General features: G+C 44.9%; 1 protein-coding gene across 3 annotated transcripts in view; it reads left to right on the top strand.

The window, feature by feature from the left end:
- The window catches only part of SAMD4A (sterile alpha motif domain containing 4A), a 206,099-nt gene that overhangs the window by 137,882 nt on the left and 51,616 nt on the right, over positions 1-16,601 (top strand). For 2 of the 3 annotated variants that reach the window (XM_034648600.1, XM_011225504.3), the window contains one exon: positions 15,217-15,480. The exons of the other annotated variant lie outside the window; for it this stretch is intronic. In XM_034648600.1, the coding sequence (XP_034504491.1) occupies positions 15,217-15,480 (264 nt within the window). The remainder of the gene's footprint in view (positions 1-15,216; positions 15,481-16,601) is intronic. 3 annotated transcript variants of the gene reach the window in all.

Here is a 16,601-nt window from a genome sequence, read left to right on the forward strand (position 1 = left end):
GGATAAATCTGCTTCTTTTTTTTAAAGTTTTTTTGTTTATTTTTTTAAGTAATCTCTATACCCAAAGTGGGGCTTGAACTCAAGACCCTAAGATCTAGAGTCACATGCTTTTCTGACTGAGCCTGCCAGGCACCCCAAATCTGCTTCTTTTAAATTAAAATCTTTAATGGGGAGTACCTGAAATATCTTTACGTCCCTTAGAACTTCCTCTTCAAACTTGCCTGTTTCCGTTAAAGCAAGGACTGCATTTGGATGCTAAGAGACTGTTGGAAGTTCCCATGGCCAGGTAGAAGGATTCCTGGAACTCGAGCTCAGTGCCTCTCATTTACGATGTGACCTTCAGCCTGTCAGCTGTCTTCCCTCAGTTTCCACTGTCTTATCTGGGAACTAGACTACAGAGGACAGATATATTGATTAAATGATCTCTGAAGTTTTTTTTCAGGCTCCAAAATGACAGTTCTGCTAATTACAAAGTCAGTAAATAATAAATAACGGTCTCGAAGGCCCAGGTCAGACAATAGTGACATCCCCGTGAAAATGTCCGGTCTTTTCAAATGACAAATCAGTTGATTCATTAGATAATTAGGTATATAAGTGATGGCTTCTAGGTCTTTCTACATGTAGACATCCCAGCTGCAAACCTCTCCATAAATGCACTGTCATAATTAAAACCACAGAATTAAAGAAATACAACCCACGCTGATGAACAGGATTCATTGTAATAGGGAAAGAAGCCTTCCCCAGGTGAAGACTTTGACTAAAGAAGGTGTTGCTTTTTCCAATATACCAACAATACTTGATTTCACATCAGTGGTGGCCGTCTCTCCGAGCAGTGAGGCAAAAATGAGAGGGTCCTGCGGCACGTCTGGAGTGCTGGATGGCTAAGCGGTGTAGACAGCTAAGAGGAGAAGAACAGGTGTGCAGAATGCCCAGTCCTGGAAAATGCCAGCATCTGTGAAGATGCAACAGCCTTAGTTCTGGAAAAGCTCTGATGGCATATGGTCATTTTTTGGAGGTCCTGGTTCCGGCTGTGTTTGGGTTACACTGTTCATGCTGTTGTACAAACCTACAGTTCTCGACGGTTGGGTTCTGCATTGTATTACTCTGGTGTTAAGTGAGGGATTATGTTTTAGATCACAGATCTATTGTTCTATTCCCATTTATCAGTGACATTGATATGAAGACTAATACCCATCGATATAGTATGAATGACGAAGACCAGAAACATCAAGGGTCTAGTCTTAGCTTCAGTATCAACTTTGCTGAGTCGCCTTGGACAGTCGTTGTATCTCTCTAAGCCTCTGATTCTTTAACTGATAAAATGACAGGGGGCAGGGAGGGGAGAGAAGGGTATGGAATAGATGATTCCTAAATCATGTTTTTAGATTCCCTTCCTGCTTTAAAGTTCTGGAATTCTGAGATAATTAGGGAGTAAATAAATGAGGGAAACAAACTGCAGTATTCTACCTTCCAGTTTTCGGAAAATATTTTTGGAGGAAGGGCCCAAGAAATGTAGCACCATCATTAAAATTCCATCAGGACCAGCTCCACTGGGCGCCTAAACAACAACATCTACGTTTCAATAAAACATTGGCATTGCTCTGGACCAGTTCTCCTGAGGTCTTGCCTCAGGAATGAAAAGCGCTCTATCCACCCCTTCGGACACCTGGTGAGGCCGTTTCATTTCAGGGGGAATCATTTTTGAAGCATAGCTTTTGGTTCAGGGAAACATTGTGATTATCTTACTTCTCTGAAGGAAAAAAAAAAAAGCTATGTTGTTTCTCTTAAGTCTGGGGCTCCTCCAGCATTTAATTTAAAATGAAAAGATCCTGGTTTGGCTTTTTTATGCAGATGATTGCCTGACTCTGCCCTCAGACCACCCACACAAGGCCCAAACCGTAAGCTTTGTGAGTCATTTGGGGAAAGCCCGAATGGAAGAGATGCTTTCCATGTGGTTGAGCAGGTGATTTCTAATTCAGTTACAGGGAATTGTCATACATTTCAGACTCACGGATTTTAAATGATTGTATGGAATAGCCAGCTTACAGGCAGGGAAACAACAGGCACGTTTACCGTGGAGGCAAGAGAGAAGAGCTCGTTTGACCTTCATAAATATTCCACTACTGTCGTTCCAAAATGGAGGCCCGGTGTATTACCACCTCCTCAGAAACGCTCATTAGCCCTTGAGATACTGTGGTGAATTCATTGAAACTGAAACCACGTACAATTTTTACTTTTTCAGCACTCCTTCACCTTGGTGCAAAGTGTTACCTAGAATATTAGCACTGCCTTACAGCCCCTAGCTGCCGTGTGCTTCTCACCATGGCACATGCTGGCTGGATACACAGAAGCTACTGATTGTTTCTGTGCCGCCCTGTCTCCTGTTATACGCTCCTCCTCGGCCTCTGTAGCCCTGGTGACTAGTACAGTGTCCTATACATAGAGATAGTAAGTGTTTGTTGAAGGAGGTTAGCTTAAACTCTTTTCCCAGGAAAGGAAATTTCAAAAAAAATTTTTTTTAATTTTGAAAGCAGTTTTCCACACATCATCTTAGTGGGTCTTTCTTGATCATCCTTCCTAGTGCCCAGCAGGCTCAGCACACAGGGCACGTGCTCTGCAAATATTGGATGGATGACCGGATGGATGGATGAAGCGTGAGGGTGAGGCAGGCAGCACGTGATCCCACAGCAACCCTGGGAAGTAGGTAAAGAGTCATTAGCATTGTTAGAACTGTATTCCATGTGAGATCCTGAGACCCTGAGGAGCCATCGGACTTGCTCAGGGTTTTGGATATTGAGTACACGGCTTTAGGGCTGAGAGTCTAAGCCCGCGACTTCTTCCTGCCGCAAGAGACTCTGTAGTGTTGATCGGAAGAAGGTGGGCTCACGAGTCAGAGAACCTTGGTTTTGAACCCTGGCTCTTGCCCCTTCCTAGCTGTCTGATCTTTGACAAGTCCCTTACCCTCTGCAGCTCAGCTTCCTGTCTGTGAAACTTGTGCTGGGCGGGGTGGAGGGAGGAATAATGATAAAAGCTACCTGGAAAGGCATGAAATGAGGACTAAATGAAACAGTGTCTGTCCGAGCCTGACCCTGAGTCAGCATTGGCAGATGGTAGCGGCCGCTGCTGCTGTGCTTCCTGCCATGTGGCTTCATCTTCCGAGAATGAAAGACCAGGAAGGGTGGTTCTTAGGGATGGGTCTTTCAGATTGCATTTGGGGAAATGACAGTACAGTAAGCCACCCTGGGGCAGGTAAGAAAGAAGCAGAGTCAGAAGACAGGGCATTCATTCATCCAGTCTCCCTTTCATGCGATCCTGAAATGTGGAGGAAGAGTGAGAGCATTGGTATGAGCCAGGAGTGGGGCGGATGATATAGTTTAGAGCCTTCCCTTCCCCAGAACCTCGCCTGTGGTGAGCTGCTGTCAGATCTTTACCCTGACACCCTTGGCTGGCTGTTCTATTGGTATTACAAGGCAGACTTCTTAAAAAGATGCAGAGATAAATAACGTGGGGGGATACCTTGTCCGAGTGAGAATGGCACTGCGTAAATATGCTAAGAGCGTTGTGGAAGGTTGGCTCGGGGAGGGGCGGAGAGATCATCCACTGAGCTGTGATGGCTTTTTCAATGTTGTGCCCTCCCCGTTTAGAGCATGGAACATGGTGGGCACTCAACACGTATCTGAAGAATGAATTCTTTAAGTCACCTAGTCCACGCCCTTGTTTTTTTGCTTATGGAGAACCCAATGTTAGCCAGCCACATAAGAGGTTCTTAGCTTGAATTTCTAAATATAATGGAGATACTTCGAATTTTCAATAAGGACTTTAGGCAATCAGTATTGCTTACCAATGTCAGGACAAAGAAAGAGAGGGTCTCAGGAGTAGTTCTGGGCACTGAAATTTAACGGTAAAGAAGGTGATTCACATGCCCTGGTCCTCCCAAAAATAGAAAGGAAATGTGAACACTAAAATGTGTGAGGGGAGGGGCGTCTGGGTGGCTCAGTTGGTTAGGTGTCCGACTCTTGATTTCGGCTCAAGTCACGATCTCAGGGGTCATGAGATCAAGCCCTGCATTGGGCTCCCCATTAACCAGGGGGCAGGGGAGGGAGGTCGGAGTCTCACTCCCTCTGTCTCAAAAATAAATAAATAAATCTTAAGAAAAAAATAAAACGTGTGAGAGGAAAGGAAAGACCAAGTTGAGTCTGCATCAAAGAAAGAGGATTCTGATTAGGGCAGAGGAAAGTTAATCGGCGTAAGGATCCTGAAAGAGCAAGGAAGGTACTCTTTTTGGTATGACAGACCATGGTGGAAATTTATCTCTTGTAAAGCTGTGAAACACTATCAAGTAATCCGAGATATTTTTCATACCATCCATAATATGCTGAAAGTGATCCGTGAATATCACTAGATTGGCTGATACTTTGAGTTGCTTTTTCCATTAGCAGTGTTGGTTTCCATTTGAGGTATTCTTACTCTGACAACTAATAACTAGTATTTCTGTAGCACTTCACACTTTGCAAAACCCATTTATGCACATCCAATGATTTGGCTTTTTCCAACAATCCCATGCTGTATCCTATGATATCTCATATTGGGGGAAACTGAGACACAGAAAGGTTATATGACTTACTACCCAGATACCAAGTTCTTCTCGCTGTAGCAGGCTGCTTTTTGTGGGGTTGATGCCTGTCCCAACATCAAGAGGACAGGTGTCAAGTCAGCAGGTCGGAGCTGGGTCTATACGCAGTGTCTCTTAACCTTGAATGTGCACACAACGCCCCTGGCATCTTAAAATCAGATCCTGGTTCTGTAGGTCTGAGGTAAGGCAGGAGAGTCCAGCCTTTCTGGAAAAAACCAAAGCTCCCAGGTGATGCCCGTGCTGCCGGTCGGTGGATCCAGAGCACAGCATTTGCTGCTTGTGAACCAGTTGTGCCTTCACCAGCAGAATTTCCAGACTTAGAGAAAACATGCTCAGAGCTTCCTGCGGCTGATTCACGTTGAGAGAGGGCCTCCAGCTGACCCCTGACCCTCTCTTCCTACTCAGCAAGCGTGAAATGTGGCCACAGCAAGAAGCAGGCACTATTGTTCAGGAGGAAAAACATGTGTCTGAGGAGTCTCCAGAAATTTCTGCCCAAGTGTCCTTCAGGTTGGAATTCTGGAAGCAAAATACCATTTATTTTACCCTGAAGGCAAGGCAAGAGTGATAAAACCCTGAGCTGAACAGCCCAAGCGAAATTCTGCATGTGAATCCAAAACAAACAAGACTTGTTTGGTAGGAGAAGCAATGACTTGTATGTTGTCCTTTAAAAGCCACTTGAAAAGGAAATAAGATGTCCATTCTTTGTGGGCATCTTATTAAGAGCAGGCAGGAACAGCATCCAACCTGGGGAAGTTTGCAATGTCCAGGATGGGGGACAGAGTCTGGGGGGACACTCAGGCCAAAAGATAGTCCAAGACGGTAGTTCTCAGCCTGGCCCCATTGCAAGTACTCAGGTGCATTAAAAAGTCTGAATGCTCCGACCCCACTACAGGGATTTTTTTCTTACTTTGGTCCGGAATGGGGCGGGGGCATCAGGATTTTTTTAAAGGCTCCAGCAAGGTTGACTGTGTAGCCCAGGTTAAGAACCACAGGCCTAAGGCAAAAATGTGGCCAATGTGACAAACATGTCCCAGGAGGGGAGGTGGAGTGAAGGGTGCACACCATGAGTTGTTATTATTTGCAATAGTTATGTTCTGTAAAATCACTGTGAACACTGAATTAGCAGATCCTGAACCATTGCTCCTGGGGGACATACAGGGTGACGTTCCTGCAAGCCTCACAACATTTACATCAACCAATCAATACATAACTTTGTTTCATATGTGTTTAAAGGCATGTCATACACTGTTGATGCATTAAGCTTGGACTCAAGGCCAACAGCGTGATAACCCATGCCTCAGTCGGGAGCACATGCATCGGGGGCACCGACTTTTTGTCACTCTGAGCACGTCCGTGAATGACCATGAAAATGCGACCTATGTTGATTTGGGGCCTACAAATAAAATTTAGCACATTGGTGAACTCAAATATGGAATCTGTGAATACGGAGGATCCACGGTAGATAAGACACGTCATAGGAGAACAGATGACACGTTATACAGTTTGTGTGACAGGCGAGGGGAAGTCGGCAAGGAGCAAAGGGAGGCAACCTTTGGCTCTGAGCTGACCGCCTGGGTTCTGCCCAGCCCTCCCGGTCGCCCTGTGGCCCCTTTCTGTTTGCTGCCGGGATCCAGAATCTCCAGACAGCCCTTCTCATCTCATCTCCAATAAGAAATGAATACTGTTCAATTCCTGTCCTCAAACTAGAACAGTCCCGGGGGCTGAATTATGCCAGGAACCTCGTGCCTGCAGTGTCTCTGGAAGTCTTTTATTGCAGGACTGATTTATAATATCCAAATAGATGAGTTGAGAGCAATTACGTAAATGCTGTTTCTCTGGGGTAGAGAAGAACAGTACGGTTTAAGTGAAAAATGCAGTGCCGAGTCAAAAATTCAAATCGGTATGTGTAATTACAGACCACAGTAAATCAATTTTACAAACACAGTACCAATATCACCATGTTCCAACACCCACAGGGGCTGGCTGTGACAGTTTGGGATCCAAGAAGATACTGAAGGTGAAGCAAAGTGTGGTTTGGGATGTGTGAACCCTCAAATGCTTGTCTCGAATCACATGGTGAATTCAATCAAATATAATTAAGAAGCCAGGAGAGCCTAAACTATCCAATTTCTCTTAATTAACAACAACAAAAAAATCATCTAATTAGCAATGTAGGCTCAAACTGTGGGGTTTTTGAATGGTCATTTATGTGTATTATTACATTTGACATGTAGATTGAATGCTTTAATGAAAACAAGAACCAATTCCCTAATCAGTCAATTGCCCTGCGAGTCACAATGCTGAGAAACTCCAGCTCTCATTCTTCTATCAAGTAACTACGTTAAGAATTAGTCAGAACCACATAATACATTTCTAATTATTTATCACCCTTCTCCTAACACTAGAAAGAGAAGAAGAAAGATTTTTGCTTGATCAAGGCAAATTCAGAGTTTCACATCCAGAGAAATCCCAGCACTGGTCATGCATTTGGCTGGGGCTGAGTCAAGGCCCCGACGGTAGGACTTCTGCACCTAATGATGCCAGTCCTTGCCTAACGAGTGCCATGCCATTTGAGAGCCACGTCGCCCTCTGATCTGGGAGCCTTGAAGTTCCAGCAGCAGACTTTGCCTGAGGTTCGCTCAAGACGGGAGTTCATAAACAAGGTTTTAAAATATCCTTTGTGAGCCCCTTTAAAGGGGTTGACCTGCTTCTCCTCTGGACAGGCGTTGCTAGCAGTGTCAGGATATAGAAGTCGCTGATGATTTGTTCAGCGTCTCTGCCATGGCCTTGGGACCGATGCTCTGGGCGGGGGCTGAGTTGCTCTATCGTGAGACCCCGGCTGTTTGCAGTTCATACTAGGATTGCTTTTCTGGTTCTCCTGCTCAGTTCGCAGCCCTGACGTCATTAAATATGGGATGGACACTGCATTTTGTAAAGCTAAGAAGCACCTCCTGGGTAGGCCTGTGAGCAGTTACAATTTGACAGTTGTCTTTTGAGAAGGGGGCAGGAGAGAAGTTTTGTCATCAAACATCTAGTTTTCTGAGTGTCTCCACTTTCTTCCTGAAACACAATGACTGGGGCATTTTTATGGGTATGTTGGAAAATGAAAAAGGACATGCCCTCTTAAGTCCACTCTTGGCCACTTGCTTGACTCAGTGATTTACTTTATTTGATGTCATCAACAAAATGATTCAAATTCTGCATCTCTGTCTAAATTCATTTCTGGATTTCATCTCTAAAGTGTCTGTGTGGGAAGAAATTCCATGGACAAGCCTCAAGGTTGAGTGCACGTAGGTATAAATACAGCTAGGACAAGAAACAAAATGCAGGAAAGTAGAAGTTAACCCAGGGTACAGAAACTTCAGAAGTGGCCGGGTTGATCCCACAGTCCCTGGAATTGGCTTAAACATCTGCTTCCATGGTGTCCAGTTACTTCGTGGTTGATATCATTGGTTTTGATGGAATGGAATGAGAGGATTTACACAGGTTCCTTTTAGGACTGCTTGATTTGAAGTTAAACTTGTGAGTAAGATTCAACCAGTTTCTTTAAAATGTGTATATTGGCTTCTCGTCTAACTTATTTCATAAATAATGACAGTATAAAGTCAAATAGCCGTTATCTAAAATAGATTTTCTACTGGATGACACCCAGTTTTGCCATTATAGAAACTGACAAAAGAGGACGAATGAAACGTACCCAAGATTAATGCAGCAATAAAAGTCTGCCAGAAACATCCCAATTTACTTCTTAAAAGCCCAAATGTTTAAGTGATAACGTGAAGGCAGAAACATACGTCTTTGCTCTGCCCAAAGGCTGAGCCGTCTGGAGACTAATACAAGCTGACATCGGTGACAGGGACTCACATTATTGAAAAAGCCTCTCCAGGTGCTTTTCCCTGCATCAGAATGCTTTCATTTCAATACTGTATGAAAATGAGATTTAATAGGGAAAAAGAGACTTGGCAGCGTGTATTTGTCAACCTTGTAGCGATGTTCTTTGCGGTCTTTATCTTCTTCCAGAGTCTCCATTTGTTTTGTTTTGTTGCTTAGGCAAGTGCACATTTTCTCTTTCCCGGGCGCGTGTGGCTTCCTCTTTGGGCTCGTCGGGAAACACCCCATCCACCAACCACATCTTTGCTTTGTAGCATGTCTCTCTTCTTCCCCCAGAATGAGGTGGAGTCTGAAGCTGTTTGGGGGAATCATCTTCTGGTGTCCAGATGTTGTAAGCACTGGTTTTCCAAACCTTTGAACAGGAAGCAGAGAGCAAGCATGCAGAGTTGAGGCATAGAACCGTCTAGATGTCCTCTTAATCTACTCCCTGAAGCAATGATGGCAGAGCATGTTAATTTTAACCTTCATAATTAATAACCCCTTCCCCCCCTTACACAGATCTGTACTTGGCCATAAATGTGACTGGTGTTATTTTGTCTTTTTTTGCATGATGTCACTGATCAAACACTCTGGTTTTGTTTTTGTTTTGTTTTGTTTTTTAATGTATTCTTGCAGTACTATTAATCTTTTCTTCCCCAAAGATTCCCACTACAGGGCCTCAGATTACTGGTTGTGGCACCACAAAACCGACTAAAGAAGAGGAATCCAGGGTCTAGTATCATTTCACCACTGAGCCTCTAAAATGCTGGCTTTTTTTTTTTTTCTTAAGCAAATGCCTGGAATCATCCATACAAGTGGTGTTAACAGAACTCTACTCTTTGAAAATGGAAAGCCTTTAGTAACAGTTCCTTTGATGCTCTGAAAGTACTCCCGAGAAATTCTTGGATGGCACCTGAACGATGCCTGATAAGCAGGCCTTAAATCTGAAGGAATGAACAAAAACGCTCCCCCAGTAACTTTGAAACAATAGCTGAAGCTATTTTGTAGCTGGCGGTGGGTTGAGTTTTTTCTCCTTTAACTGGACAAGTGTCAAACCATCTCCGAGGGCAAAATTTAAGAATTATATGATGCGAGCCTCAAATTGGGGTATTCAGCAAAGGTTCCACCGATACTCTGAGTTTCTTTTGGGAGTAGGTCTAGAAAACATTGTGAAAGTCACACCATCAGCAACTTACAAGTAGAATATTCCCTAGGCTTTGTCGCAGTGTGTTGCAGTGTGTATCGTGAGAGTAGGGACTTGCCCAAGACCTTTTAATTAAGGGAAGAAATTTGAAGTTACTATTTTACAATAATATGCCAATGTTTGGTTTCCTCGTTCTACTTCTTAAAACCCCAAAATTAGAATGAGTTTTTTTAGAAAGTTTACTCACAAGTGGACTGAGTTTTATCACCTGAGCATGTAGAATTTGAAAATTGTAATGAAGCACCCATTTTTCTGTGAGAGGCGCAGCTTGTTGGATTAGAAATGGAGAGACTGGTTTAAGAGTAAAAGAAGATGAGCGTTTCCAATCCCACCATGTAGCTGAACTCATGAGGCATCATGAGGGGCCAGAGCTCCACTTTGTGTGGAGAAGACAAGCTATTTGGTTTGAGGAAAGAGGATGCTATTAGGAATATGGGAACACTCACCGCCCTTATTCAAAAAGAAGTCAGCTTCTTTTTTGGTCTGAACTCTAGAACAAAATGCTAAGCCTGTAAGGAGGTGGAAACACGGAGTGGTAGCAATGCAAAGTGCTGGTGGTCGGGGTTGGAGGAAGTACTCTGGCGATAAGAGGCGTGCCAAGGACTGTGAGCACAGCAGCTCCCGAGGCTGCCCGCACTGCCCACGAAAGCCTCACTCAGCAAAGCAGAGAACAACGATCACCTCTAACATTTATTGAGTTGGGGCCTCAGTTTTTAACATATAAAAAAATCGGTGTCCCCATAAAACAAGAATTGTACTCTGAATCTGGAGATAGAAAAAAGTGACCAAAAGAGCTAGGAATTCAGCAACATGTAAGTTAGTCTTTTATTAATTTCAATACTCTGCATATATATATGTGTGTGTGTGTATATATATATACACACACACACATATATATATATATAAATGATTTGCAACACAGTATTTCATCCAGGAACGAAGCGTGGTACACACAGGGACTTTAAGGAACTTACACTCCCCAGGGGCCCGGAGCTCATGACTTAGGAATTCTTGAATTGCCTTTTAATTCAGGTAATTCAGAGCTTCCATCTCTGAAATGTTATGAATCTATGCTCTTAACAATAATTTTTAAAGCAGAAATTGCATTCAGTGGATAAGTTTCAGGAGAAAGGAAAGTATACAATGTGTCTTGGAAAGTTCTCCATTAAAGTTGGTTAGGATCAAGTTTCAGTGATAGTGGGGCTTTGGTTTTCTGGACTGTTCGCCTGTAGGGATCCCGTCTGTCCTCGACGGTGAGGGATAATGCTTAACCTGACAGTTGAACCAAAGAGCTCATCGGGCCAGTATCCCCAAACTTCCTCTTTCTAAAAACCCTATTATTTGTCACATTAGAAAGCAGAAAAAGTGGTTATACCTAATTAGGTTATACCTAAGCCTTTCACTGAATTCTATTTCAATAACTAAAAATTGAGCTGAAGTCAAGCTTGGGCAAAGGAAAGGGGTAAGAAATCTGATTTCCAGGCTTTCAGGAAAATACTTAAAAGAACAGATCCCAGAGCCATGTATCGTATTTTCCTCTAAAAAGGCATTGACAGGAATCTCATTAAAGATGTTTCGAGATGAAAAAGAAATCATAAGTTTAAATGAGGTCAGAGAAGTTGACTGGACAAGAATGGTGTGACAGTTTATTGCCAGATTATAAGACCCTCTGTACTCACCTCACATGGCTCCCCTGCTGTAGCAAGATTATTTTTAGCTGTTTTTTTTTCCGTATTTCAACTGGACTTATTCAGTATTTGTTATTTATTTTTGGTTCACTTGAATTTATAAATGCTCCCCAAATCACAATATTCTATTGGCATACGTACGCATACATACATGGATATGTGGACATTCCTGAAATTTCCTGTAAGAAGACATAAGCAATATTGAACCTATATTTCCTTCTAAAAATAATAAGCAATATTACACTATATTAAGTTTTAGCTTCAGTTTTTTAAGAGCAAAAGAGGCACAACCTTGCTCCCCTGGGTAATTTTTAGTAGGATTTTCAATATAATGAATCCACCCAGAAACACGCTGTCCCTCCCCTCTCACTATTATAAAGTCACAAATGCAATATAAATTCGGGACTTCAGGTCTGCTGGAACCTGCCGATTTCTAATCTGTATTGAGATTTTTTTCTCCCAAGGTGTACTTAGTCCTGCAGTGTTGGAATATACCCGGGGGCAGCTTCAGTCTGAATGAAGCCTTGGCTGTCATCTGCTGCGTAGCAGTCAGCAAGGGGGACCATTCTAAAGCTCTGCCTCTAGCTAGAGTCATTCTGGGACAGCTAACAGAAGACTGTTTTCACTGCTCTCCCTCCCTACTCACAGGGGAAAGGAATTTTATTTATGTACTTACTTTTGCTTGAATATCCATTTTCCTTCTATTTATCACTACTTAAGATGAGTTCTTTTGGTGAAAAAAAAGTGGAGTGAGGGGACAACCATCAACACTCTACCCCTGGCCACCTCATTAACGTCACAGCGGTGTGGCCTATTTTCCTGCACTCTGCCCATGGCATTGATCATTTCCCCTGCCCCTTTGTGCCGAACAAAGTACTCCAGCACACGAAGGAACGTCAAAATTGGCTTTGTGGTCAAAGCCTCTTACCTAGTATCTCTACCTGAGGAATTGTCTTCACCCCAGAATGGCACTTTGGGCAGGTCAGGTCACCTGTCCCCTGCTTCTGTCTCCTTCCCACAGGAAGATGAGCCTGTCTTGCGTCCAGGCCTTGGTTCTCTCTGGAGAAATAAGGCGTTTGCCCAGCATGACTCTGCTCTTACTGAGGTGTGGCATCCTGCCTCGGTCTGCACGCATGGCCCTCTCTGCAAATTGGAAGCTTCGTGTGAGGCATTTTGCTTGGTTGCTACGGGAAGTTGACTCCGAAGGAGACCTTGCTGTTCTGTGCCAGCTGTGGGAGTCTTTATGATACAGATGGGGGGGGGGCTTCCATAGAAAGTTACTGGGAAAAGGCCCTGGCACCCCAGCTATAATTGATTTTTTTATTAGAGGCAGAGGCCAAATGGACGCCATATCCCCCGTGACGTCAGTCAGGCTCAGGAGTACATGAAGGCGTGGGTGCCATTTTCTATGAATAAATCCCTGTAAGTCCCATTAAGTTAGGTTCTCAGTACCCAGTGGATTCCTTGGATGTCGACAAGTCTCCCCGAGGATGCCCATCAATGGGGAGGTAGTGTGGCGTTTAGGAAGACTTTAGGTAGAAAGATGCAGATGGGTTCCATCCAAAAATGGAATTCAACGACTACGTATTTGGGGCATTGTTCTCAGCATCTAAAGATGGGGACTCTCTTAGCGGTGTTCCCACCCGCGCTTGCAGATTCATTTGTCGCCTCTAACCAAGCCAGGTGCTACGAGTTCTGTCAGTTCAAAGCTGTGTGTCTCTCTTTAGCAAGGCCTGTTTTTACGGCTTTGGGGCTCGCTCTAATCCTGGCTGCAAAGAGGAGCCCCCATTTCCACTTGAGGCACGCCTGCTGGCACCATTCAGAGCCTTCACCAGATAGTCGGAAACCGTTGCCAAGGTACCAGAAAGCTGAGCTGTCCAAGCTGGACCATCCCAGTACTGGGTGCAGCCCTCAACGGGTCTGCCCGATTTTATATAAAGACTTAGACAGGCATGAAATGGATTTTCTGGATGTCTGGCTTTTCTTCCTGTTGGTTTCTCTCTTCATTTTTGCTGCTGCTTCCTTTTTTTTTACTTTTTTTCCTTCTGCTTTTTTTTTTTCCTTTTTTTCTTGCTAATTCCAGTCCAACCAGGTAGCAATGCATTTTCCAGGGAGGCTTTTTAAATAGTTTCTTCCCTAGTCTATTTAGTGGAAAAGCAAGCTATGTCAGCCTGTTAGGGTCAAAAAACTTTTAAAACAATGTCCCCTTCGCATTTTTTTTAAAGTCCAGTATTAATTCCTTGCCTTTGATAGAATCTACCTCAGGTGGGAATCTCTCAGATTACAAATGGTAAACTCAGCAGCTCCCTTTTTACCTCCCTGTTTTGTTAATGAAGAAGCTTCTAGCCTTTCCGGCTGTCCCCCTTTATAAGCTGCCCTTCTGGCCGCATGAAGCCACATGGAAGGAAACATCGACACCAGAGATGTGAGCCCCATTGCTCTCAGGGCCTGCTCGATGCCAGCTGACCACAAGCTACCTTCCCACACCACCACTGCCCCCAAATACACTTTCTGGAAACACCCAGCCTTTTGGCTCTGGTCTTTCTCTTTGAAGTGGGGGCAAGGTAGTCTGCTGCTCAGGTCTTTATGGGGTGGACGCTGCCCCAGCAGAAAAGCGTCTAACACAGCAGCACTTCATACGCTGCGGGCTCGGGTCTGCCTTACCAAAGAACACAGATTACCAGCAGCAAAGAAGTGCTTGTCCGGGCCTGGGAGAGCAGAGGCCTCGCTGTAGGGGGACACGGCCTCAGATGGAACGCAATGGCTTCCCTGAAAACCGTTTAAAAATGCATGTGGCTCGATTCCATGTGAGCGCGGCCACAGTCAAAATAACCCGGACCTGTCAGGAAGTGGGGCTGAGAGAATGTTATGAATAGACTTATTTTGTGAAGTTGTGTCACTTTACATGCCCAGAAAAACCAACCCAGGGTAACGTCGGCTCCCCCGGTGTTGATTTGGGTGAAATCCCTCCCTCAAATGACCTCAGTTTAATTTGGCTAGTTAGGGAAGTTGTGTTGCTTTTTCCTCGTTTTCTGGAAAAGAAGTGTAAAGCGGGGGCTGCGCCCAGGCCTTGAACACGCCCGTGCAAACCAGGCCCAGCCCGCGGAGGCCCCCTCCGGCTTCTCAATGAAGGCCCTGTTACCTGGCGGTGTCTTCAGTGTGAAGTTTGGCATTAACCTGGGAAGCCCAGGGAAAGAATCGGCCCTTTCACACATGGCTGCTCGTGTCCCGTACAGGCCCCGAGGTCCGTGTTCGCACTGCGGCCCTCGCTGAGCCCGCACCCCTCCCCGGCTTCCTGCTTGCAAGGCCTAGTCTACCTTCTAGTTCAGTCCAGCAAAAACAGCGACCGGCCTGCCTGCCCTTCGAGGAGTCCACCCTAATGCATGGGTAATGTCGGGTTCTGTGTGTTTCCAAAAAAAAAAAAAAAAATGTCCAGCACATGTTCTTTTCGCTCCTGGCAGATGGCCACTTTGCCAGGCTGTCGAGTCTCACCTGATTTATAGGCCTCCTGCCACGGATCCTGACTTCTAGATTTAGAATGAAAACCAGATCCTGACCCACAAAGGCTAAGGCCAGATGTGGGGGCAAACTGTAGGGTTAACCTCCTTGGGGAAACCCAACCCACCAAGAGGTCCAGACAGCGTCCTTTTTAGGCCCCTGAGGGGAAGGCCCCTGCCAGGCCTGCATTCAGCCTGCGGGGACCACGGATAGAGTCGTCAGATAGTTAGCCACATCTCTCAGGGTTAAAAGGTATTGTGGGTTCTCTGTGGCCCAGGCTAAAGGGGGGGGAATAACCTATTTCATTTTATTTTTTTTTCCAGTTCTCTCAGGCCAGGCACACCACAGCCCTTTGAAACGATCTGTGTCCCTTACCCCACCCATGAATGTGCCAAACCAGCCTCTAGGACATGGATGGATGTCTCATGAGGACTTACGAGCTAGAGGACCCCAGTGCCTCCCATCCGATCATGCCCCCCTGTCTCCACAAAGCAGTGTAGCCTCTTCAGGAAGTGGTGGGAGTGAACACTTAGAAGATCAGAACACTGCTCGTAACACATTCCAAGAAGAAGGTAGTGGTATGAAAGGTGAGTGACTGAACGAGAAACCACTGGGAACAGAGTCTGTCCCTTTATTTGGAGCCAGAAGGGTAAAGAGAGAGGTAGGTAGTCAGCAAGAGAGGAGCCCAGCCCCCTCCCCAGCCTTCTGCATTTGACCCAGCCCTTGCAGAGCTCCAGGGTCGACCATGGTGGAAAGGGCTCCCTATTCCCCTTCCAGGGTATCTTGCCAAAACCTGGGAAGCAGGAACCAAAGCAAGAGAGGTCAGCACTCTTTTCTTTTCTTTTTTTTTTTTTTCAATGCAGTGACTTGCAGGGAAATAAATGAGTCACCGCTACCAGTGATAGGATCTACTGTGCACGTACATTGCTCCGCCTGTCCTGTTTGGAAAGGCGCTGAGCTACTCCAGCCCTCTACCTCGTTGCCGTGGCCAGGGAACCATCAATAATTTAGCAACACAAACCACAGGATCTTTCTTTTAAGTCTCTCTTAATGCAGAATTGTAGTCGTGCTTCCTTTCTCTCTCCCTTTTCCTTTGATGTCCAAAGACACTTTTAAACCTTTTCCTCTGCATCTGTTCAAGGGACACGAACAAAATACCACTGAGAATCTCTGACGGTGTTTTAAGCCTGATAACAGATTTGCATACAAGTGGAAAAAGCCTCCTTGTGCAGCATAAATAAATGTTTGTACATTGCCCTGCAAATCTGTCCTCTTCTTAAGCTACTCAGCAGGAGGTAGAGATTTCCAAATTACCCGTAATAGGTTCAAAGAGGATATGTGCATTTTGTATTTTTCTTTTTTTTTTTTTTTTTTTTAAGATTTTATTTATTTATTTGACAGAGATAGAGACAGCCAGCGAGAGAGGGAACACAAGCAGGGGGAGTGGGAGAGAAAGAAGCAGGCTCATAGCGGAGGAGCCTGATGTGGGGCTCGATCCCATAACGCCGGGATCACGCCCTGAGCCGAAGGCAGACGCTTAACCGCTGTGCCACCCAGGCGCCCCCATTTTGTATTTTTAGATGCCAAGTTGTTCAAAGTCTGGGAAGTCCTCAGGGAAGGATGCTCGTCAGAGACCCAGGAATAACAATTTTAGATGGAGAGACACTGATTAGCCTTGCTTCTGGGAGTACAGTACCGAGGGGACTCT

Source organism: Ailuropoda melanoleuca, chromosome 20 (assembly GCF_002007445.2).
Source record: "Ailuropoda melanoleuca isolate Jingjing chromosome 20, ASM200744v2, whole genome shotgun sequence".
Taxonomy (NCBI): Eukaryota; Metazoa; Chordata; class Mammalia; order Carnivora; family Ursidae; genus Ailuropoda; species Ailuropoda melanoleuca.